This window comes from Labeo rohita, chromosome 21 (assembly GCF_022985175.1).
Source record: "Labeo rohita strain BAU-BD-2019 chromosome 21, IGBB_LRoh.1.0, whole genome shotgun sequence".
NCBI classification, from domain to species: domain Eukaryota; kingdom Metazoa; phylum Chordata; class Actinopteri; order Cypriniformes; family Cyprinidae; genus Labeo; species Labeo rohita.
In genome coordinates, this window is record NC_066889.1 from 619,269 (window position 1) to 644,506 (window position 25,238).

The window sequence follows — 25,238 nt, forward strand, 5'->3', positions numbered from 1 at the left end:
AAATTACTTGAGAAATTGATGTTGATCCCTCACTAATTACTCAAGAGTTACCTATCTGGACCATTATTGTAAAGTGAAAAACAAGTTAACCCTTCAGTAATTACTCAGACGTTACCTTGTCAGCCCTCAAGAACTACTAGTGGTCTGGATCATTTTTTTTTTTTTTTTTTTAAATGAACAAGTTAAACAACTTAACTGCTCATTAATGCTCAAGTGTTACCTTTTCAGCCCCCAGGAACTACTAGTGATCTGGACCATTATTTTAAAGTGAAAAACACATTAACCCCTCACTAACTACTCGAGTGTTAACTTGTCAGTCCACTTGAGTATTGGTGGCATGTTAAGTTGTTTAACTTGTTAATGTGTTTTTCACTTTAAAATAATAGTCCAGATCACTAGTGGTTCCTGTGGGCTGACAAGGTAATGCTTTAGTAATTTGTGAGGGGTTGACATTGATTTCACATGTAATTTATTAAATAATTTAATATATTTTATGTCTGACATATACTGTACAGCCATACATTTCTGAGGCCGTATTAAGTATGCAAACTGTATTAAGGATGCAAACTGTTTTTGACAAGAGACCATCATTGTTTATATTCATATCCTAAAGACAAGTCTTTCCCAGGATACTGTCACTATCTGGGTGTTTTGGAGTCAGATGCATATTGAACTGACACTGAATACAGCTCATAATAGTCAACTAATCCAGTCATGGGCTTATCAGCATCTCTTCATAGTTATTATACATTTAAATTAATTATTATCATTATTATTATTATTCTGTGTTTAAGTTTGAAATAAACTACTTTTTGGTAAGAGTATAGTAGTCACAATCTCAATCTGTAGCCAATCTGTAATGGGCATATAATATTCATAAATAAGTCTCCGCAAAGAGCCCATTTGAGGTGCAAGCTTCTGAAAAAGGCATTTTATGACCATGTTAAGAATAAAACAAGACAGTAGTTTCCTTTTAGACATGTTACTTTTCCTTTAACCTCACCCTATTATGGATTATACACAGCTAAATAAAATGTACAACTAAATATTTAAAAACTAAAAAGAACATTGTTGGAACAGTTTCAAAAGAAATAAAATAGGGACAAAAGGTCAGGGGAACGACTTACAGTTCCCAGGTTGTGAGATGATTTAATGATTTGTGAGACATCTTGAAAAGTTTGCCCACATTCAGACACATTTCTAACCAGCGTGCGTCTCGTGGTGGATGCAGCTGTAGTTGTCAGTCACGTGACTGGAACGGAGACCTGGAGGGCAAAATATCCACGATACTGCAGCAAAGACCAGTCAATTTTCCATCCATCAGTTTTCATTCACTCGTGTTGCTTCTATGAAGCAAAGGCTGTTGCAGTGGGGGAGAGAATATAATTTCTATCGCTTAGCAGCCGTGTGGAGTCACATCCACTCCTAGTATTTCAGCTCACTACTCAGGGTGTTGCTTCTTATTTAACGGTGCGTCTCTGAAGGACATTCATCTTATTTTATTCACTTTTGTCAGATTTTATAATATGGACATGGATTTGTTCCCTCCCGGTTATCTGTTTGAACTGATGTCAGTACATATTCCTCTATGTACCTGCAGTATGGTGCTGTGGTGTAGTGTTCCCATTACATTAGCTACTGACACAGCGTTGCGTAAACCCACTAAAGGGAACGTCTAATGAAAGGCAGTGGCAGAATGCAGCATCTCGTTCCCTACTCAAGGAAAACAAGGCAAAAAATATGCATCATGCAATTAAAACAACAAAAATGGACAGATTTTTTTTCTTTTATTGTATGACTAATGAAGATAATCAAATTCTACAGGGCCATAACATTTAAGAAAGCAAACCTTTACAAAGACGATTTCCCAGTGTACAGTACAGAATAAATCATACTTTGCCTCTGGACTTGTGCACACTGCTGTTTGTGTCGATGACCATTTATGCACATGTTCATCCTTTGAGTTAGTAGTTACTTCAACTTTTGCCAAGCACAAATGTAGTTTTTTTTTTCTTAATTACAGTGTGTGTTGGATTTCTTCAGTACATTGCAAAATCAAAAATTAAACCACTTTCACAATCTGGTATGCATATGAAATGCTATAATCTCCCATAAAACAATTAAAATAAAATTACAAACTCTTAATCCATAACACAGGTCATCAAAAATATATTATTAGATGCAACAAAACAATCTAAATATATCTACTATCTGTTGTGTAAATAGTATAATACACTAACTGAAATATTCTTTTCAATCCATCTTTTTTTATTGCCACATTACCCTGTCTTTAAAATAGATTATTCCGGATCTGAACCACCCGTCTTTACATGCTTTCAGAATGACAAACAGTCCCACAGCTAAATAGGGTGAACAGTTCATAACTGACTTTTTACAATATATACTGGAAACGACAGTGAGGAGGGGTGAGAAGCTAAATAATATGGTTCAAAGCTATCCTTGCATAGCACAAAGCTAACTACATAAATATCAAATATGCCTATAATGTGCAAAATGCATAACAAGAGGTTGGTACAAATGAAATGTTGCATCCTTAGAACAAGTATCATCATGGAAAATGTGTGTCTGCATATATATATATATATATATATATATATATATATATATATTTCAACATGATATTAAACATCAGTATCAATGAACTCATAATTTTACCGCATTCACAAAAGTCTGGCTCCAAAGGAACCCAGGACCGTGCATTTGCATACTGTTTTCACACATATCCCAGAGTAAACTTTCGGTCTTTGCTCGATCTGGCACAAACTCAGCAAACTCCTAGATACTGTCAAAAGGGTCTTTGTGAAGATCAAAGGATAAAAGAAAGAGGGGTAACATGACATTTATCTGCATCACGGAGTCCAGATAATGCGACAGAAATATCCTGATCCAGTGGCATACCCCAAAAACATCCATTATTTAAAAATGTGTGTGCATGTATTCATCATTTTGAAAAAGAAAGAAGTGCAATTTAAACACAGAAAGTAACAAATTGACAAAAAACAGAGGAGTACTGCCAACTTATAAGAGCTTCTTGTATTTCAGGCATACATCAACATATCGAGAATAGCAACTCAGACTGATCAGAACGGTGTGCCTTTTATCACTTCCATCACAAAAAAGCCCTTACTAATCTATATTGCTACATCAAAGTAAAGTATGATAATGTCAAAGTTCCTCATTTAAGAGAACTTCTTTTTTTCTCTCAGTCCAAAAATAGAGAGGATACTCTTTATAAGTTTGGTTTCTTTTCAATAGGTGCTTGAGGAGCAACTGACATGCCACGAACATAAAAAATTTGGCATTGTTATAGCACTACAAGACATATTCATATGTAGAACAGTGTATTCACATACATGGCTAATAGCTAGACATGTCTTCTTTTAGTTTTCATTAACAAGCAGTGATAAACATGTCTGTAATGGAATATATGGCATGTGAGACAAAAGGCAGTGTGGCTGATACTTTCTTCTTCAGTGATGTTTTTGAAAGGTTGCCCATATCTAATTCAAAGAAACAAAGAGAGCACCTTCTAAGAAAGTACTTCCTTAACTTGCAAATATATACAAGGCACTACTCTTGATCCGCTCCGACTCGTTCACTTTAAAGCGACGCTAGTGAGTAGCAGCGCTGAAGTGATAAACCCCAGTGCCATCGTTTTTATATCCCGCAATTTCTCTTTCAAAAAACATCTACCAAAATAAACAAAGAGTATTTTACTGCTAAATACAAAAATCGCATTCCGACACCAAGACAGACGTTTACATTCTTTCTAAGTATCTACTTAAGTCCCTTTTCAAAAACTCTTTACACTAGTTTTCATTTAAATGCGTCGGCACACGCTTAATCATCAAAAGGTAAATCGAAACTAGTGGATCTAGGAAAAAAAACATAAAAATAAACGAAATACTCATATACCCGAATGTCCTCAATGATCTGCGCAAATCGAAACACAACGCACTCGCTCTCTCCGTCAAGCACTGAGTTTGTACCTTGTAGTTACATTTAGCAAAGCTCAAAATTAATATTGACATCTCTAAGATTTCATAATATTTACATGAAAACAAAATAAATAGTATGCTTTATGATATACACATTAATCTTTTCTCTACACTTTTTATATCCATGAGTAAATGATTGTTTTTTTTTTCCCCACTGAGACATGTTTTATTGCTGTTAATGGAACCCTAGTAGAATATAAGGTCAAATAACGTAAGATCCAGAACACAGGCTAAAGAAAACAGAGGAACACGTGACTGTTTAAATCAAGCTGTTTTAACTGGGTATAGAAAGCTTCACCCATGCAAACTTATTCCATGTACATTGCTAATGTAATGCAAAAACAGATTTTATGTTAAAAGAATCTTGAAAGAATAGTTCACCCTGCTTTTTTTTTTTGTTTTTGTTTTTTTTATGTCACCCTCATGTTGTTTTAACCCTGTCGTCTGTTTTTTTGTCTGCGACACAAAAGTTGAAGATACTTTAAAATGTTTACACATACAACAACATAGTAAGCACATATGTCCAAAAAGGACAAGCGCCATAAAAATACTGCATACACATCTGTAATTCTATGTGGTAGCTTCATGTGAGAAACAGGATTTCAGAAGACTCGGAATAAAGTGCGTGATTTGCATGGACTACTTTTACTTTTACGGTGCTTGTTGTTGGACTATTTGTCCTTTTCGGGACAAACTACCATTTTAATGACAAAAAGTGTCCTCTTTTGTGTTCTACAAGAGCATACAGGATTGAAACAACATGAGGAAAAGTATTTAATGACTGAATCTTTTTTTTTGGGTTAACTATTCCTTAAGGAAGGGAGTTTTAAACTATAATTCTAAGTGCATTTGCAGAATAGCGTTTTCTCAGGTCTGATATACTCTGTCGGTTTGTATATATAGTAGGTATGAATTCCCTTCCGGTTCAGTGGTTTGTACATAATACAGTTCCTCTCTTCATCATATAGGAAGATACAGTATGTTACATATGTTGACACAAACTTGAAAGTGGGAGCTTGACTATCATTGAAACAAATAGTTTCGTTTCACTTTTTTTTGTTATCGTTTAGAAACATAAGAAAAAAAACAAAAGAAACATGAAAAACCGAGGAGATAGAATTAGTGTGGCTGCAGGGCGCCCTGTATTTTGGGTTTTTTATTCAAGTAAGTGGCCCAATACACCAAGTTAAAGGTTCCGAAGAGCAGCGGGAAGGCTATTCTGGCAATCCTGTCGATCTTGCTCACGCTGTTGAAGGTCTTCTTGGCCTCGGGAGGTTTGGGTTTTGGCTCTTCCTTGGGCTCGGTTGGTGGAGGGGGGGCACTTTTAGCAATAGTTGCCAAACCAGGGTCTCTGGCAATGTTCGGAGCAAACGCTGTTGCCGTCGCAGCCGTGTAGGTGTTGTTCTTTTTTTAGTAATGACTCCTTCTTCTTCTTTTGCTGCAAAGGAGGTCAACAGGAAACATATCATCAGTTGTTAGTTACTATTGTTGATACCTAACTATAGAATCATTGAGATTCTGCTTCATTTATTTTTTTTCCGCCAATTGGCCATGGGTTCCCTCAAGATCCTCTTACGAGGTTTTTCAATTTAGGTGTAAAATAAGGTCTGTGGTAAACATAACCTGACAATAATTGGATGTTTTGGTCCTATCTAGTTACTTATTACAAACATATGTTTTCAAAAATAAACTGGTTCACAATTTGCACTTTCAGTATAGGTGTGTGTAATTTACAGTGTAGAGCAAAATGTCCAAGTATCGTCAATTGATGTTTACCACGGACCTTGTTTTACTCATAAATTGAAAAAGCCCATTATAAAAACCTATAGGAAAATCTCAAGGGAACCCATGGCAAATTAGTTTTCCAGGTTTTGACGTCACAGTCGAAGCTCTCTATTACTGTACACTATATTCCAGGTATTCTGAAGTCAAACAGTGATTTTATGTGAAGAACAGGCGACATTTCTGTCAGTATTTGCTGGAAACTGTCCATTCTTTGCATTTATATGCTTTTCAATAAGGATTTATAATGTTTAAACATGTTATGTTGCACTTAGTCCTGAGATGCATAAGAAACTTTCATGTAATGAACAACTTTCACATAAAAAAAAAATGAGAATCTTTCTTGGTATAATGACTTAACATCTTGTAACCGGTATTGGGTGTAATGCATTTACTACGTAATTAAGTTTCCCTTGAATAGGTAAAGGAAGGGATTACTTCTTAATTTTTCTGTAATTTAATTACAGTTTTTTAAAATTACTGCTGTAATTGCATTAGACTATAGGACAATTTTTTATAAAACAATAGTGGATTTGACAGCAAAATTTATCATCTAATGTTTTTTTGTGTTTTTTTATATATGCTTTTAATGTTACATTCTCCCTTAAAATACTTTGGTCAGTTCAAGAATTATTTATGTAGTTTTATATGTGACCCAGGACCACAAAACCAGTCTTAAGTCACTGGGGTATATTTGTAGCAATAGCCAAAAATACACTGTATGGGTCAAAATGATTGATTTTTCTTTTATGCCAAATATCATTATTAAATGTATCAAAACTTAATTTTTGATTAGTAAAATGCATTTTTAAGAAATTTAATTGGACAACTTGTAAAGGCGATTTTCTCACTATTTTGATGTTTTTGCACCCTCAGATTCTACATATTGAAATAGATGTATCTCGGCCAAATATTGTTCTATCCTAACAAACCATAGGAAATCAATGGAAAGCTTATTAATTCAGAAAATTGACCCTTATGACTGGTTTTGTGGTCAAAGGTCACATATTATTAATCAAAGAATTAAAAGGGCAGTTTCATGTCTATCCTTGTATTGCTCAACTGGTCGAGGTTGATATGGCATCTAGAAAGTAATTAGTAATAAGTAATGCAATACTTATTAAAGAGAATAATTAGTACAGTAATATAATTACACTGTTGAAGATGTAATTAGTAACTATTTATTATTTGCCCTTTTTAGAGTAACTAATTCAACACTGCTCATAACTACATAAAAACGTTTAAAACAAACATTGCTTGAGAAAGGCTGACCAGAAAGTAAGAAGTAGTTTTACAAGTGTAAACTTTCAAGGTTACTGTAACATACTGTACAGTTTATCAGAAATAAGAAAATACAGTTAGCTGTACGTGTGGGCTTATGTTTAGGTATATTCGTCTCCCTGATAACACAGGTACCTCGTGGAGACATCTGATCTGCTGTACTGCTGATCTGCAATATATCTCTAAAATGACTCCTGTCAAATAGACATAGAAAATGTCTTTAAGAGGTTTATGAATTTAGAATGTACCTAAAACTGCCTTGAAGAGATGAGTAACAGATCTTTGTACATAACAGATGATTTACGGATGAAGCGTCAGACATCTTAGAGACATACGTGTACTGTTTTATTCACGGATCATCACTCCCTGTGCTACAGACTTGTTGGTACAAGAAATAAGTAGTAGAAATTACTAAACGACTATATACAGATTAACTATCTTTAATGCAACAATAATATGACAGATTAGATTTTTATGAACAACTACTGTACATGCCGTGTTCTCGCATTTATATAGCTCTGACCAGTGGATGTTGATAGCGTAACCTAAGGTCACCCAGTTTGTTGCTTTGCACATGATTACATTAAGTAATTATTAAAATAACATTTCAAATTATTACGAAAAACTTCTATGAGATACTAAATCAAACTTATAGGAAATTTTCTCATTATTAGTAAGTCATTACAATTTAAAGTCATGATAATAATACAAAAATCATTTTTCATTTTAAATTAATGTTTTGAGATTTTTAGAATTATAAGATCATTTTCTTTAAATTGAACACTGAAATGGCTTTACCTTTTCGGGCACCACACTTTTCCCGTCCCAGGCGTAACCCCTCTTGGTGAAGTAGTTTACAGTGGCAAACTCAATGAGAGCCGAGAAGACAAAGGCGTAACAAACGGCAATGAACCAGTCCATGGCTGTGGCATAGGCCACCTTAGGGAGAGAGTTTCTGGCGCTGATACTCAGGGTGGTCATGGTAAGGACAGTGGTCACTCCTGCAATGCACAAAACATATGAAAAGTGTCTACATTAAACAACTATATGCCAGAAAACAAAATAGTGTTTTAGTCTAATGGTGTTACGCTGCTTTTGCCTTCAAAACTGCCTTAATTCTTCATGACTGATTCAACGATGTGCTGGAAACATTTATCAGAGATTTTGGTTCATATTTATATGACAGCATCATGCAGATGCTACAGATTTGCACATCCATGATGTGAATCGCCACATCCCGAAGTTGCTCTAATGGACTGAGGTCTGCTGACTGTGAAGTCCATCTGAGTAAAGTGAACTCACTGTCACGTTCAAGAAACCAGTTTGAGATGATTTGAGCTTTGTGACATGGTATGTTATCCTGCTGGAAGGGCAATCTCAAGATGAGTACACTGTGGCCATAACGGGACGGATGTGGTCAGCAATAATACTCAGGTAGGCTGTGGTGATTAACTGGTGCTGAGGGACCCGAAGTGTGCCAAGAAAATCTCCATTACACCACCATCAGCAGCCTGAACCATTGTACCGAGGATGGATCCATGCTTTCATGTTGTTAATTCCAAATTCTGACCCAACCATCCAAACGATGCAGCAGAAATCAAGACTCATTAGACCAAGCAACCTTTTTCCAATCTTCTCTTGTCTGATTTTGGTGAGCCCGTGTGAATCGTAGCCTCAGTTTCCTGTTCTTAGCTGACAGGAGTGACACTCGGTGTGTCTTCTGCTGCTGGAGCTCATCAGCTTTAAGGTTCAGAGATGCTCTACTGCAAACCTCAGTTGTATCAAGTGTTTATTTGAGATACTGTTGTCTCTCTATCAGCACAAACCAGTCAGGCCATTCTCCTCTGACCTCTGGCATCAACAAGGCATTTTCGCCCACAGAACTGCCATTTGCTGGATGTTTTCTTATTTTCTGACCATTCTCTGTGAATGTTAGAGATGGTTGTGAGTGAAATACTCAGACCAGCCCGACTGAAATCAACAATCATGCCACATTCACAGTCTGTTAAATCAACTTTCTCCCCCAGAACATCTTGACCATGTCTACATGCCTAAATGCACTGCTGCCATGTGATTGGCTAATTAGATATTTTTGCATTAACAAACAGTTGAACAGGTGGACCAAATAAAGTGGCTGATGAGAGTATGCGATAGTATACATTATGAAAAATAAAAACATCATCTAATAATTAAGAATATTTAAGGTGTGCATCTGAAACAGATATTAGTAAAGAGCGATGTTGCAACACAGCTGACAGGTAATTTAGTTGACATTTTAATGTTTTGGGTCTATATTCAACACGGAAGCCTAGAACTACTGAGCATATGGTGTGTTTAGAAAAATATTTTCATAAACAAAACATAAGTTTTAGTTAAACCGTCTTGTTCAAATTTGCAGCAATAATACTTGGGTAACACTGTTGACAGTCAATTAATCCAGTCCTGACACAGCTTTGCTAGTTTAACCAATATAAGGGGAAAGAGAAAGAACTTCTAACAACTTCCAATGTTTTATCCATGGGCTTCTAGAGGAAATATCATCATACCGTGCAAGATATGCAAGAATAGGACACACCATTCCTTTTTAAGGGGGGTTTCTAGCGGGTAACTCAGTTGACAATATTTTTTTCAGAAACAAATAAAACAAGTTATATCACAATAAACACTTATTATTTTTGAAGAGCACACCCAAATGTCTTGATAACCTAATCTAACTGAAGGCAAAACTATGAAATTAACTGATATTTAAGATAATTTTCATGCTTAAATGCAGAGTAGAATGAGCAACTTTACAAAATCTGTCAGCTGAATACCAGGGTTGTATGTGATAGGAACATCATTTTTTAACAAAAGATATGGCTTTTTCAACATACAGTAGTGTGTTTAGGAAAAATATAATTATGTACTAGAAAATTAAGCATCGGGCTTAATATTAATGAAAATATATTAAAAATGTACTTCACGGACATGAGATGTACCCACAATTATAGAATCACCCAAATAATGTTATAATTTATGTAGCTCACAGATCATATCTGCATTTTAGACTAATGCAGAGCTAAAATTACAAGTTATATTAGAATGCTACATTAACTGAACAATGACTTCTTTGCACAGGACTTCTTTCAGATGAATGCTAGCCTATATTAAAATGTTGATTTTAGTTAATCATTAATATGAGCCTTCCAAAAGAATAACTGAAATGAAATAGTCACTTGTTCTATCAGATCAATGGCCTCCATAGCCACATGATTTCTACCCTCAGTGCTCATTTCAGCTGCTCCATCGATGTTCTAATCATTCATTAGCATACTCTGTCACCAGTTCAAATTAGAGATAATTTATACCGACCTACTTGAAGTACAAAGAACTTCTGAGAGCTTTTTCTGTTTTGTGACCATGTTTCCTCACAGAGAGCTTCTGTAATGAGGCAAGATCTGCGGCAGACAATGCATTCAGTGCTCTAGACAGTATTTCTATAAATTTTAGAACACATTTTCAATGTGAACAGTGACAGCTGGCAAACATTCGTTAGTATGAATTATGTGTCCTGTTGAATGAAATTAAACTGCATATTTTATTACCACTATCTTTTCTGTCCAACACATGCCCGAACCTTCATCCTGAAGTCAGACTGATCCTCTCGGCAAACACTGATTCTCACAGCATCATTAAAAATGTTTGTCATCTGTTCTTAAGCTACAAAAGTAACACCGGTGAAAAGTAACACCAAATTGCTGTTTGCTTTCACGTGACAAACATGCCAATAAGGTATCTTTGGTACTTGAGTACTTTTTACAATAAAATAACTAAATATTTAGAGCAGCTTTTGCCTAAAGTGTCTATGTGAAACGACAGGCTGATAGTCACAGGTATTTCACATTCAATAAACATACACCCGTAAAGCTCTAATTATGGTTAGTTAGCATGGCTATTAAAAATTTCCACTCATCTTGTCCAAACATTGAACATATCTTTTAATATTTTCCTTGACGCACACAACAGGACAGGAGACAAATTAAGGAACAATGACTAATGATATTGCAACAAAAATGAAATGAACTCTCGAAGGTGTTTAGTAATGTTGTTAGGGAAAGAAAGCCTGTGGAGACTATGATGGAGAAAAAAGAAGAGCTAATTTTCTTTTTGGCAAGCATGTAACAAAGCAATAAAATGTCTATAAAATTATTATTATTATTTTTTTCACACTATGTCTTGCCTGAAATGGATGCATGTTATGAGGCATTTCTTAAGTGTGTTTGTTTGCTTAGTAGCTGCCCAGTATGAAACAGTATAAAAAATATATACATATTTTTTTTCCGTTATGTGCATTACAGTGTTATAAGCTATATGGTGCAATCAAAACATTTCTCAGTTTTGTTTCGGCATCCCAACCAAATGGACACAACAAAGCTCAAACAATGGTGTGAGTCTTTGATGACAGTCTATCTGTCTAACTAACCAGTGGCAGACAGGGGGAGTGTTCGAGAAACATGTTTGAAATAATTATTTTTGCATTTCTGTTTGGTTATGCTAATGGAGAGAACCCCCCCCAAAACTTTCTTTTAATGGAATTTCAACAAAATAATTCAATTAATGACTTTCTTATATACTATTCAACACTTTCACATTCTAGGCATGGCTTAATTTCCATATTACTCTCAGAACTGCATGTTGAAATTTAGTTTATCTGTGGTGTTGGAGACTACTTCTTAAAAGGGCCTTTTCAGCAGTTGTGTTTGGTGTAATTTGAGTTCCAGCTGTCTTGAGTTATTTAGCTATTTCTCTTTCTCTCTGCACTGATAATATTAAGCTCACAGTTCTATGTCTCAACAATGTTATCCTGGTCTTGAGACCTTTCCAGCAGCAATATAAACCTTCTCTCTGGTTTAATTTGCTTCAAAAAACCCAGGTCTCTGGAGTAATATCTTCAGCACAATATGTTCAGCTTTGTGCTGCTGCTTCTATGATATACAGGTAGTTCCTCCTATGGACCCATAATACTAGTCATCATTTCTCTTTAACATCATATTCTTCTGACATTACTGACTTCCTCTCACCAACATAAACCACACTATCGGCATTATGCCTTGTTATATATCAAGTTCTGGAACTGCAGGGCTGTTCGTCAGTGTGTTATGCTATCTTGGAGATTTACACCATTGACACTTAAAAGGAAATCTCACCATAAAAAGTCATATGTACTCATTATCTACTCATGCTTATGTACTTATGGTTAATCGTTATCTATTCATGCTCATCATCCTTATGCAGTTCCAAAACCGTATGACTTTCCATAGAACACAACAATAATAATTTAGCAGAATGTTCCAGAGTACTGGAAGTGGACAGGACACAGGGTTGCCAGGTTTTCACAACAAAACCCACCCAACTGCTACTCAAAAGCCTAAAAGTAGCCCAGTTGCGTTTTGAGGAGTGTCCCCCAAGGGTTCCCTTGGTAAAGTTAGCACTCCAGGGGCTAAATATATTGTTATTGGGGTCGATTCACCCGCGGGCATGAAAAACAACCCGGTGCAAAAGTGTTAAAGTAGCCCAATTCCTCAGACTTGGCAACACTGATAGGACAGCCATGGTCATCATTTACTCTTATTATAAGGAAAAGAGCTTGCACATTCTGCTACATATACATTTCATTTAAAGGTATAATTTAATTTAAATTCCATAACTGCAGAAACATACTATTTATACTCCCTGTATTTATTTAGGTCTTAAGTGCTTGTGTTTTGACACTTGTTAAGGATGCTCATACAAGATAGGTGTATAATGTAGTTCAGTGTCACGAATCAAGATGTTGCCTCTTCACAAAAAGTGGCAAAAAGAGACAAATGACGGATAACATTCCTCAAGATGATGAACTATAAAGCTGACATATAGTTGGGAATACCCTTCAGGTGTGACGATTGTCTGAAGCTCAGTGAGATTCTTATTCCAATTCATTAGGCCACTAAGATTTCTTTTCTTCAGGAAAACGGTTTATCTGCCCATGCTGTCTTCAGAGTTTTATTGTGTTTCAGCTCACTGTTTCAACTCACTGCATGTTCCCTGTCTTTCTTTCTTCAGTCGTAAAGAAAAAATTTTTTTTGAGGAAAACATTTTTAGGATTTTTCTCCATATAATGGACTGATATGGTCCCCCGATTTTAACCTTCCAAAATGTAGTTTAAATGCAGCTTCAAACGATCACAAATTCAGTTGTAGATGATCCCAGCCGAGGAAGAAAGGTTATCAGTTATTATCAGTTATTTTAATAAAAATAATACAATTTAAATACTTTTTAAATCTCAGATGCTCATCTTGTCCGGCTCTCCCTGAACTCTTTGTATTCTAGCTCATGACAGTTAGGGTATTCCAAAAACTTGTATTTCCAATCGTATTTTCTCCCTCAACTCATCCTACATCGCTGCAGAAGTACCGACACAATCTTTGCAAAGTGAACATGCAAAGAAGTTCAAACACCCTTAACAAAAAAGGTAAAACAGCGATATAGGACGATTTTGAAGTTGAGAACATGAGATGGGAGTTTTTCGACATACACTAACTGTCATGAACCGGAAGAAAAACAGTTCAGGCAGAGTAAGACAAGACGAGCGTTTGACATTAAAAAGTATATAAATCATATTATGTTTATAAAAATAACTGATCGTTACGCTAGATAAGACCCTTCTTCCTTGGCTGGGATTGTTTACAACCACATTTGGGATTGTTTGAAGCTGCATTGTATCACCATATCAGTCCATTATATGGAGAAAAATGCAGAAATGTCTTCCTCCAAAAACATAATTTCTTTACGACTGAAGAAAGAAAGACATGAACAGCTTGGATCACAAGGGGGTGACTACATTATATGTGTATCTTTGTTTTGGAAGTGGACTTCTCCTTTAAAGTGGAACACAATGCCTTTTCTTTTCGAGAAAAGGAGAAAGGTTGGCCCTGTCATCCTAGTTCTGTCTACTTCCGATTTGGAATCTGAGGAGTTTGGCAGTGGGCAGGCAACGCTCTTCCCCATTGAGTGTTCAGGAGGCGCGGACCGATTTGTCGCTTCAGGCTATCAAAAACTGGCTTGTGCAGTCAATTGCTCCACCGCTGATTCTGCTTTGTCTGCTCTGTGGTGGTTTGTACGTGATACTGGGATTTGTATTTGGGGACAAAGTTCACCGGTTCCAGTTTTTCCCTTAGGCTTGGCCTCATCACCTTGTGCATGCACACTGCTCTGGCTCTGCTCAGGCTCAAGGGCATATGTGTTTTTAATTACCTCGAGGACTGGCTGATTTTAGCACAGTCTGAGAATTTGGAATCTCAGCATTGACATATTGTTCTCGATCACCTACAGAGGCTAGAGAGAGTGTTTTGTGTTCCTGGGGGTGGAACTGAACTCATTAACGATGCAGGAGTGATTGTCTACTGCCTGAGTCCAGCTTGAATTGATTCAGAGCAAAGTGAGACATTCCTGTAGGTCTGTATGCAGGCTTATGGATCTCATAGCAGCGGCTTCACTGGTGATACTGTTGGGTCTGCTTAAAGAAGAAGTCCACTTCCAGAACAACAATTTACAGATAATGTACTCACCCCCTTGTCATCCAAGATGTTCATGTCTTTCTTTCTTCAGTCGTAAAGAAATTGTGTTTTTTAGGAAAACATTTCAGGATTTTTCTCCATATAATGTTCTGATATGGTGCCCTGAGTTTGAACTTCCAAAATGTAGTTTAAATGCGGCTTCAAACGATCCCAAATGCGGTTGTAAATGATCCCAGCCGAGAAAGAAGGGTCTTATCTAGCGAAACAATCACTTATTTTCATTAAAAAAATACAATTTAAATACTTTTTAATCTCAAACGCTCGTCTTGTCTTTCTCTCCCTGAACTCTGTGTATTCTGGCTCAAGACAGTTAGGGTATGTTGAAAAACTCCAATCGTACTTTCTCCCTCAACTTCAAAAATCATTTCAAAATCATCCTACATCACTGCAGAAGTACAGACACAGTCTTTGCAAAGTGAACATGCAAAAAAGATCAAACACCCTTAACAAAAAAGGTAAAACAGCGATGCAGGACGATTTTGAAGTTGAGGACATGAGATGGGAGTTTTTCAACATACACTAACTGTCATGAACTGGAACAAAAACAGAGGTCGGGAAGAGTGTTTGAGCGAAACAAGATGAGCGTTAGAGATTAAAAACTATTTAAATTGTATTATTTTTGTTAAAATAACCAATCGTTTCGCTAGATAAGACCCTTCTTCCTTGGCTGGGATCGTTTGAAGCTGCATTTAAACTGCATTTTGGAAGTTCAAACTCGGGGCACCATATCAGTCCATTATATGGAGAAAAATGCTGAAATGTTTTCCTCAAAAAACATAATTTCTTTACGACTGAAGACAGAAACACATGAACATCTTGGATGACAAGGGGGTGAGTACATTATCTGTAAATTGTTGTTCTGGAAGTGGACTTCTTTAATGTGAGACTGTTTCAGTGGTGGGTCGAAAGTTGAGTTGTTGGTCTCTGTTGGCATTCTCAATGCACAAACACGATATCGGACACTGCTACCTCAGAAACAACTCCAGTTTTTGACTCTGGGTGTTCCTTTGAGCATTATCCGTCACAGCAAGATGATTACAACAGATGCCTAGTCAGTAGGTTGGGAGGATGTTTACAAAGGTCGTCTAGCTTACGGACTCTGGAAGAGCAATGATCTCACGTGTCACAAAAACTGCTTCAAGATGTTAGACTTTCAAGCTTGGAGGTATTTACTACCAGACACGCAAGACTGGCATGTTGTCGTCAGGAAGGACACCATGTCAGTAGTCTCGCACATAAACCGTCAAGGGAAAATGCATTCACGCCCAATGTGGAGGTTACTGTGGCCTGTTCTTCTCTGGGTGCAGAATAAGTTTCTGTCACAAAGGCAATATGGATTTCCCAAGTCGGGGAACAAGTTGAGGCCTGGAGAATGGAGGATATGACTGAGACATTTCCAATATGCTTGTTTTCCATCCCAGGACTGGAAGGTTTAACAAGGCCTCCATTTGAACTGTTGGAGTCAGGTTTGGAAAGAATTTTGACTTTCAAGTAGGTTTGGTTCTTGGCATTGACCTTAATCTAGAGGGTTTCAATGGTGTCAGCTACTGAAACAGCGTCTTGTTCTTTACTTAGGGAACCAGGGTTGCATGTAATGGAGACATTGTGCTTTGATAGATTGAAGAGTTGCTGAGATAGAGTCTCTCATCCAATTCTGGCACAACATGAGAGATGAATATGAAAGTTATGTTCACTCATTGCTGTGTGGCTTGGTCCAGTGATTATCTAACCATTTAGACAAAATTTGAAGGAGGAGTAGCAGAAAATATGATATACAGCACATTTCAAAATGACAATTGCTATATCCAGGGTCTGATTTGTGGGTTAATTATCTTGTTTGATCTTGAGAATATTTGAATCCCATAAATAGATCGATGGTGATAAAACCTGGTGACAATGACAATCATTTCTTAATTTCTATCAGTAGTGCAGAATCAGTTGGAAGTTATTTATATTCTAAATGGAATAATGAAAATAACAGACACTAAACTGATCAACAAGACGGTACCACATCCTATTTCAATTACAGTTACTAAATACAGATTAAAAACTTAGTTCCCACTATTAAACACACATTAGGCAATTTTCCACTTTTATTTTTAAACATTTCTTTCTTTCTTTCCAAAAATGCCTCTCCAAGCTGGCGAAAGAGAAAAAAAAAAAGATTGAAAAAGGGCAGATACAAACTCAGCCAATGAGACAATGATGGGCAAACTTATTGTAAATAGCCTTTGCCAACAAGGCACTCTTTTTTTTTTTTTTTTTTACAAAAAGTGCACTGTAAAAAAATGTGTGAAATTTATAGTAAAAAAAAGCACGGCTTTACGGTTTTAACTTAAATTTACATTTAAACACCATAATTTTATTAGCTAATGTAATGTTAACCAACATATTGAAGTACTGAAATCTGTTTTGTACCTTTGTAATACACCAATAGCCACCAAAAGCAGGTGGTGATGAGAAAATCACATGATGAACCAAAGCCCATCACAAGCAGCTTTTAAATACTAACATATATATAGAAGATGTCTTTCACACAAACACTAAACACACATGGAACTGAAATAATGCAATAAACATTAATTTAACAACATTAGCTGTAACATACAACTCTAATGTGCAAAACTGATAAGAAAAAACTAAAAAGAAACAGTTATTTAAAAAGAAATGTAACGCAGGGAATTCTGGGAATGTCAATTTACGGTTATTCACTTTTTCACTTCGAAAAACGGTATACTACTGTAAAATGACATCCAATGTCCAATACAGTTTTTCACCGTATATAGTAGGGGATTTTACTGCACAATTTTTTTACAGTCTTGTACCATTAAATTCACGGTCATTTTTTACAGTGTGTCATATCCTTGGCCCCTTAGTCATGTTTCAATCAAAGTGCATTTGTAGAATACAAATTCACAAAATAGAGAATGTAAATATAGTTTTTCAAGCTACCCAGCAAGAACTAAGGCACAGGCAGCTCTCAGATGCAACTTTTAATGTTTGTCTGGGATGTAAACGCCTGGGAATCCAAAGTGCCCAGTCAGGAGACTTAATTCAAGGGTAACCTGACAAGCTGACAGAAAACAAAATCTTTTTTCTCTGATATGTGTTACATAATACATCACACAGACACACAGAATCCTCCCGGCACAGTTTAAAACTTTGAATACTGTTGTGCTCACTGTCAAATTAAGGATTTATGATTTTGCAGTTTGCATGCTTCTCCTAAAAGCACTAACAATCAATGCATGCAGCCTTCTAATAAAGTATTGAAGAAAACGTAAGGATTTAACTAAGCTGTAACTGAAAATAGATACGTTTCTAAGACCAAATAAGAAACAGGAAAATGTTGATTTTTGCTAAATTTAAGCAAGATCCCCAAATCCTGTTCCGTTCCAAAACCTGCCTACCTAGTGAGCTGCCGACCCAGATAGCGTATAAAGGATTTTCAGGATGTGCCTGAAGATGAATCCTCTAATCGGAAAAGCATGGATAATGACTTCTAAACAAATAACAAATTCTAACAAATAATATGAAAAATATGCAGTATATGAAGTCCCTTCTTGCGCTTGAACCAAGAGACAGCACAATATTTTAGAAATTTTAAAACTACAATAATGAACGTGCGAAGCGAACGAGTGTAAACTCTATGAGTGAAAATGGGCAAAAAAACATGATGCAGTTTTTGATGTGCAGCAGCAGCAGCAAGTGTGTGAATTTGTCATGGCAACCAGATGCATTTCACACTGATTTAATACAAGAGCTGTGCTGAAAAGGTGGGTTAGAAGCATAGAGATATGTAAGAGAAGCTCATTCAGTAAGGTGTACATAATAATGAGCAACAATAATAATAATAATGGATTAGCTCAGAGAAATGCTGGACTATTTACCATATTTTTCAATTTTATGTATATTTACATATATTTTTGTGCTTACTAGAGTACTGTGTCTTTGTGAGTCGAGTCTTTTGTGTGCTGTACTGTTTGTCTCATGAGGAACCCTGTTTGTGTGGTGCTAGCAGTTGCTGCCTAGGTAGATTATTCCAGATCAATCATTTATGAGACTGCATTTCAGTTCGGATGCTGCTTTAGAAAGCAGATACCTAGATAGTACAACAGCTCACTAGACCTGAAGATGTTGTAGAGCTGGAGATGCTAACAGCTCATTGATTGCTTAACTTAAAGATCAATTAGGACACTCACCAAACACAGTTCTGGCAGGGACAGATTCCCTGTTTAGCCAAAAGGACACCTGGGACAGGATCACGGTCATGATACACGGCAAATACGTCTGGATGACGAAGTAACCGATCTTCCTTTTGAGGTGGAAATGTGTTGTCATGACAACATACTCTCCTGGAAGCGAAAGAGAAAGAGATTTTTGAAGGAAGCCGTATACACACTAATTAATGTGTGTATTAGGACAGTCAATTAAACATGTTAATTCACCATGGTCGATTAAAAAGAAATTAACACAAAATTAATGAAATTAATCACACCCCTAACCCGTACGTATGACAACGGCAGCACAGAATGAGTATGTCTACTTCAGACTGACAGACCTGACTTCTAAAGCTACTTTCTGTCAGTTCAATGATTGACTCATCGTCTACAAAATATCTTTGAAGTATCTTCATTTTGAGTTTTTTTCTCAGAAAAATACTGATATGCAAGATTAATTATAATGAATCTGTATGGATATCATGTAGATATTTTATTTACTATTTCTTTACCCTAACGCATATAATAATGCTTATACAGTATGCACTTATGATGCCAAATCATGCATTATTCATTAATCACTGCACTGCACATTTGCTTATGGATTGTCCATATCCACATGTATAGAAAACAATTTAGCTAATGCACTTTATGTTTAATGCTGCTATTTTGCAACTTAATTTCCCACGTGGAAACAAATAACCATATAGTGCTCATATGTTGCAGTGAAATTGTGTTTTCATCTGGAAGATGTGATATTTAGAGCACATGCAAAATGCTACAAAATCACTCCTAGTTGATATTGGAACAATTCAGGAGATGTTCATGATTCAGAATGTATATGAATCACATGGTTTATATGCAAATATGGTGCTTAAAATAGAACACCCTCTTTCTAGATGATGCTCGTTTTCACATTTTGCTGTTGTGCTTATTGACAAGCAAAGTAGAATTTGCATTGTAGCCTAAATTAGCTTTCGGTAAACTGCCGTTTTTTCTAAAACGACTGAAGAATCTAACAGATGCACAGTGAGACCACAAGTGAAATTGAGATTAAAAAAAGATTTCATCACAAACAGTGTTGGGAAGGTTACTTTGTAAATGTAATAGATCACAGATTACAAGTTACCCTATTCAAAATGTAATAAGTAGTAAAGTAACCGATTACTTTTTAATTACTTTTCTAAATTTTTAACAACAACAAAAAAGCCAACAACAGGCAAAGCAACAAATTTAAATCATTCAATATATGCTAGCTTTTTGCAGACAGTATTTAGATTTAATCCCCTTTGTAATTGTTAACATGTTCACAAGTTCACAAAGTGCCAGGCTGTTATTGAAAATAAGAACTTGTTCTTAATTGACTTGCCTGGTTAAATAAAAGCAAAATAAATAAAGGTTAAATGAAAAGCAACTGTAATTTAATTACACGTTTTTCTCATTAACTGTAATGGATTACAGTTACATTCATTTTGTAATTAAATTACGTAACACTATTACATGGGTAACTAGTTACTCCCTAACACTGATCACAAATTATATTAACATCCTAACAGTACAGTGCCAAAATGCATTTCTTGACACAATGAAGGGTAAACCATCAATCAGTCAAAATACTGTAATTAAAAGAGTTTCCTGACTGGTTGATTAATATTGACAAGGTACTCACTGTCTGACAAATGAACCCCCATCATATAAGTCTACTGAACAAAGTCACCCACTTTGGAGCTATTTGTTACACTACCTGTATCAGTTGGCCAATAAAGGAGGGAACAGAATAATAATTTGCATATCCACAAGGGAAATTATAAAATCTGGAGCATGCTACTTTGGCTAAACTCGCTAAAACATAATATCGTCTGGATAGGCTTCATTTCTAAACATCTCAGGGCTGAAACACGCACCAGTGCTGGACTGCACCACACCCGAGTCCACGGTCTGTCCCATCAAGTCATACTGGTTGAGACGGGAGCCGTCGTCAGCCACGACCACAGACTGCGCCGCCCCTCGCGTCCAAACGTACACCACTTCAGCCCTCGTGTAGGCATCTGATGCAAACAAACAAAACACAGAATCAACTGTCTGAAGTCAAGAAGTCGCTTGTCAGCTGTCAGAGCTTCCCGGAGCCATATACTGCAGTGGATTCTCAAGCACAGCGGAGACGCAGCAGATACTGAAATATTTAGAGCCTCATGGCTTTGAGTCACAAGCTTGTTTTTTATTCATGCGTCTTCCCCCCCCCTCATTCTTCCTCCAGCGCGGACGCATCTGTTCTTTCTTTGCGAGGATTAGTTGGGTAGGGGTAGAGCTAACTAAATCCGTTCGGCTGGCTGTGTGAACTCGGGTTTGTGACGTGTTATGTCAGAGATGATCTCTACGCTCTGCGGACCTAGGAGAGTCCCCATCTGCTCACACTACTCAGTTCGGAGACTCTAAGTGATATGAGAACTTTCTGTGTAAATGCGTAAAACGACACAGTACTTACAACTGCCGAATTTGAGGGGGCAAGCATGGGCGTCCATTGGGAAGTCCTCCAAATGCATCGGACATTCAGCTCTGACTGTAAGCCTGAGACACAGAGAGAGAAAGCGGGATACAATTATAGAATCTTGACAGTTAATTAAAATTTTTCCCTCCCTGATAGAAATACATTTATGCATTATTTATGTATAATTGTTATTAAGCGGTATAAAGCAATGTATTAATGTGGAACAGATGTGCATTCACTGTTCACCCATTCTGAATTTTAAGATGTGACCATATATTTTACCAATTGTGTTTAATATAGTATTTCATTTACTAGATTATTTAAATATAGACATTACAATGTCAGCAGTGCGAAGTACATATAAGCTGTGAATGCTCTGCTTTGCTGAGTTTGGAGACTGGCTACATATTAACATTCCCTTGTAATTTGAGGTGTAACATAAGGCTTCAGATGATGCATATGTAACGGTCTGTAAATTATTTATTTGCCAAACAATGGTTATCTTCTGCAAATCTGTGCTAATTACAGATGGATTCGGGTGCCTCGTCCCCAATGCATACCATACATCCAACACTGACACCTTATCGTAAAGTTTTACCAGGTGGTCTTACACAGTTTAATCATCCTTCAAACTAAAATCATGGAAATTTTTTCCTTTTTAAACAAACTTGAACAAATTGAAACGTTTAACCATTACTTTCAGAGATTAATGCTCTAAATAAGCAAAAAACACCTGCCAATTCGTTATAAAAATTACAACAAAAAATAATATATTATGAGCTGGTATGTTTTAGTCCAGATTAAAATGCAAACATGTATGTATTAGGGCTGTCAAACGATTAATCGCGATTATTCGCATACTAAATAAAAGTTTGAGTTTGCCTAATACATGTGTGCGTACTGTGTATTATTATTATGTATTTATAAATACACACAAACTAATGTATATATTTAACATGTACATGTTATGTACAAAATATTTTTATTTTTTTATATATTATATACATTATATAACAATAGAAAGCAGTATTTCTGCTGTCCCATAAGTGCCACCTACTGTCAGAGAGTGGTTTTGCATTTTTATTCTTTTTATTCCAATTCTGCTGATTTTGTTCAGATCAATGTGAAAATCAGGTCGAATTTTCATGCAGCAAACATGCAGAGCTGTAAAATTTAACTGGTCAATGGAAATGCAGCTAATGCACGTTCCAAAAATGCCTGCGGCAACAGTGCGAATGCTGAATTAAACCGATAAGACACGATGCAGCAACTGCCATTTCCACATCTTTTCGAAATTCATCACTTACTCTGCATTTTTAAACACTGATGCACACGACTGACACAAGCAAATTTAATCAAAGCTACTATTACCATGTATTGCTGTCTGAACCCCTGGAATCGGGCCCCCTGGTGGCCACGGGGCCCTATGCAACCAGGCACTGGTCAGACCACCCATTTTAGACAGCAATTACTACTGCTCATTTCTTCCCACATTTACGGTACATAGTCACACACATAAGCAATCTCACTCCAGCTTGACAGCACGAAGGAACAGTAAATGTCACCCCCTGCAGTCTATTCCTCCCATTTTTCATTTTGTTAACACAAATATGATCTTCCATCTTCACCCTAATCTACTGATTAAGCAGACAAAAGGATGCTTTATGAGATCCATGGTCCATGTTATTTAAGATACAGCCAATAAAAACTAGAAATGTATAATATATATTTCAAGACTCTTATCCACCTATACTCATTTTTTTTGTTTTTTAATATATTTGAATATATTTCTGTACTGAGCGAGATGAAGACCCAGATCACTTCAGATCAAACACCAACATTAAAAGGAAACGACATGAAAAGGTGATCAGATGAACCATCTGTTCTGGCTAAGCAGATGAAAATAAGCAGCAGCTTCACCTCATGGTGTAAAGCAGAGTTCCTTCCTCCGTGATCCGCAGAAGTTTGTTAGGCATTGTCATGTTATGGGCGACTGACTTCTTTCCGTTGTGGAAAAATGTATCGGGCGTCCAGATTTTGCTAGCCATGAGATTGTTGAGACGGAGCACCGCCATGGGACCTTTGAACTTCAGCCTCTCGTCCTTCCAGCTCTGCCTGAAGAACACATCTATGGTGTACTCCTGCAAGAGCACCAATAACACATTGTTTTCTCATCCATGTATGGAGTTTTGCATTTTTAGTTTCATTTAAAAAATATATTTTCAAATTTAGTTTAAATTGAGGTGTAGTTTTAGTTTGTTTTATTAAAAAATGTGTTAGTAACAGTATACTTGTGTGATACAATTATAGTTTATAGTGACCAGGTGCTGTCAAGCTCCAAATAGGACAAAACAAGCTCCTTTTTCATTTATCTTCAAATGCTTTGAGGATTTTAATTGAGACTTGTAATTATAGAGTAGCTTTTGTGCAGTAGTTTCAGTAAAACTGCAGTCGTCAAGAGGAGCCATGAGCTTTCTGAAGCATTGGTGGCCATAATTAGCGGCATGAATCATTCTAACAACTACTGATCGTCATAGCTGCGAGCATTTTTTTCATTTTCGCATGATCATCCATTATGACACAGATACTGCCGGATGTTCTAGGTAGAGTCGCATAACTGGGTGAATGAAATGTAAAACAGAAAAGAAATCTAACACAACGGCAGCGTTTTACTGTTTTATGAAATTAGAAGACCTGATTTACAGACACGCATGGATAACATGTAGATTTGCTTCATAAAGGATATTTATAAAGCACACTTTGACGGAGAAATGTAATGCAATCCAATCAGTATCTGATATTTTGCAGAATATGTTATGAAAAAAATATTATGTAGAATAAAGCAATAAACAAAGCAGAGCACATTTCCATAATCAAGTATATACAGTGGCTCTGAAAAATCACTAGATATACTTCAAAATGTCTGTCATTTCACTGATGACAACACTATACAGTATATCACACTAAATGGCATCTACTCAGAACTCACTTTACTTTTTCTGTCATTCTACATTGTCAAGGTAATTTTTAGTTGATGTTTCTGACGTACAGTAATCACGTTTATCACTATAAACCTGAACAAACAAGTGTCATATTATGTTTTTCTCATTTATGATTTCAAATATTTTGTCAAATGTTCTGCTTGACAAGCATGTAGTGTTTTTTTTTTTTTTTTTTTTTTTTTTTTTTTTAAATATAATTTGGTTTGATATTTTATGTATGCCAAGACATTCATCTATTTTTTACATGTGATTAGAGTGTCCTAAACTTTTTTTTGGCAACACTTTATTTTACGGTGTCCTTGTTAGACGTTACCTGTACTTACTATTGTAATAACAAAAAATGATGCATAACTACATGCAGCTGACCCTAAATCAAACCCTCATCCTACCCTAATCATATAGTAAGTGCATGTAGTTAATTAATATTACTCAGTGCTTAAATATATAGTAAAGTGCATTTAATGATGTATAATCAATCGATCACATTTACAAGTTTACTTCCACTATTATTGAATACTGAATCAGGCTTTCACATTGATTAAATGATCAAATTTCAAGCTTTTCAGTGTGGTAAATAACATTTACCCATGTAAATGACTCTTCTGAAGACTGGCTACACAGAAAACGTGTGACATTTATAGAAAGTAAAAAAGTTTTACCATGTCATGGTCCGAGACCGGCCCAATACTCGTCACGAAAATGTCAGTCTTGACTTCGGTTACACGCTCTGTTGAAGCAAGAAATTAGGAGTTTGAGTGTCAATCAGTGTTGGTCATTAGTTTTAACAACGCTTTAATCCAGAGGTTCAACCTGCCTGACTTTGATCTAATCGAGGTTCAGCAAACTCTCCA

General features: G+C 36.2%; 1 protein-coding gene across 1 annotated transcript in view; it reads right to left on the minus strand.

Moving 5' to 3' along the window:
• Positions 1 to 2,160: 2,160 nt before the first annotated feature.
• Positions 2,161 to 25,238, minus strand: part of gabra1 (gamma-aminobutyric acid type A receptor subunit alpha1) — a 28,877-nt gene continuing 5,799 nt past the window's right edge. Inside the window, 8 exon segments of the mRNA XM_051093124.1 lie at positions 2,161 to 5,429; positions 5,431 to 5,457; positions 7,881 to 8,083; positions 18,880 to 19,032; positions 20,802 to 20,945; positions 21,383 to 21,465; positions 23,306 to 23,526; positions 25,047 to 25,114. Coding sequence (XP_050949081.1) covers positions 5,139 to 5,429; positions 5,431 to 5,457; positions 7,881 to 8,083; positions 18,880 to 19,032; positions 20,802 to 20,945; positions 21,383 to 21,465; positions 23,306 to 23,526; positions 25,047 to 25,114 — 1,190 coding nt within the window. The 3' untranslated portion in view covers positions 2,161 to 5,138.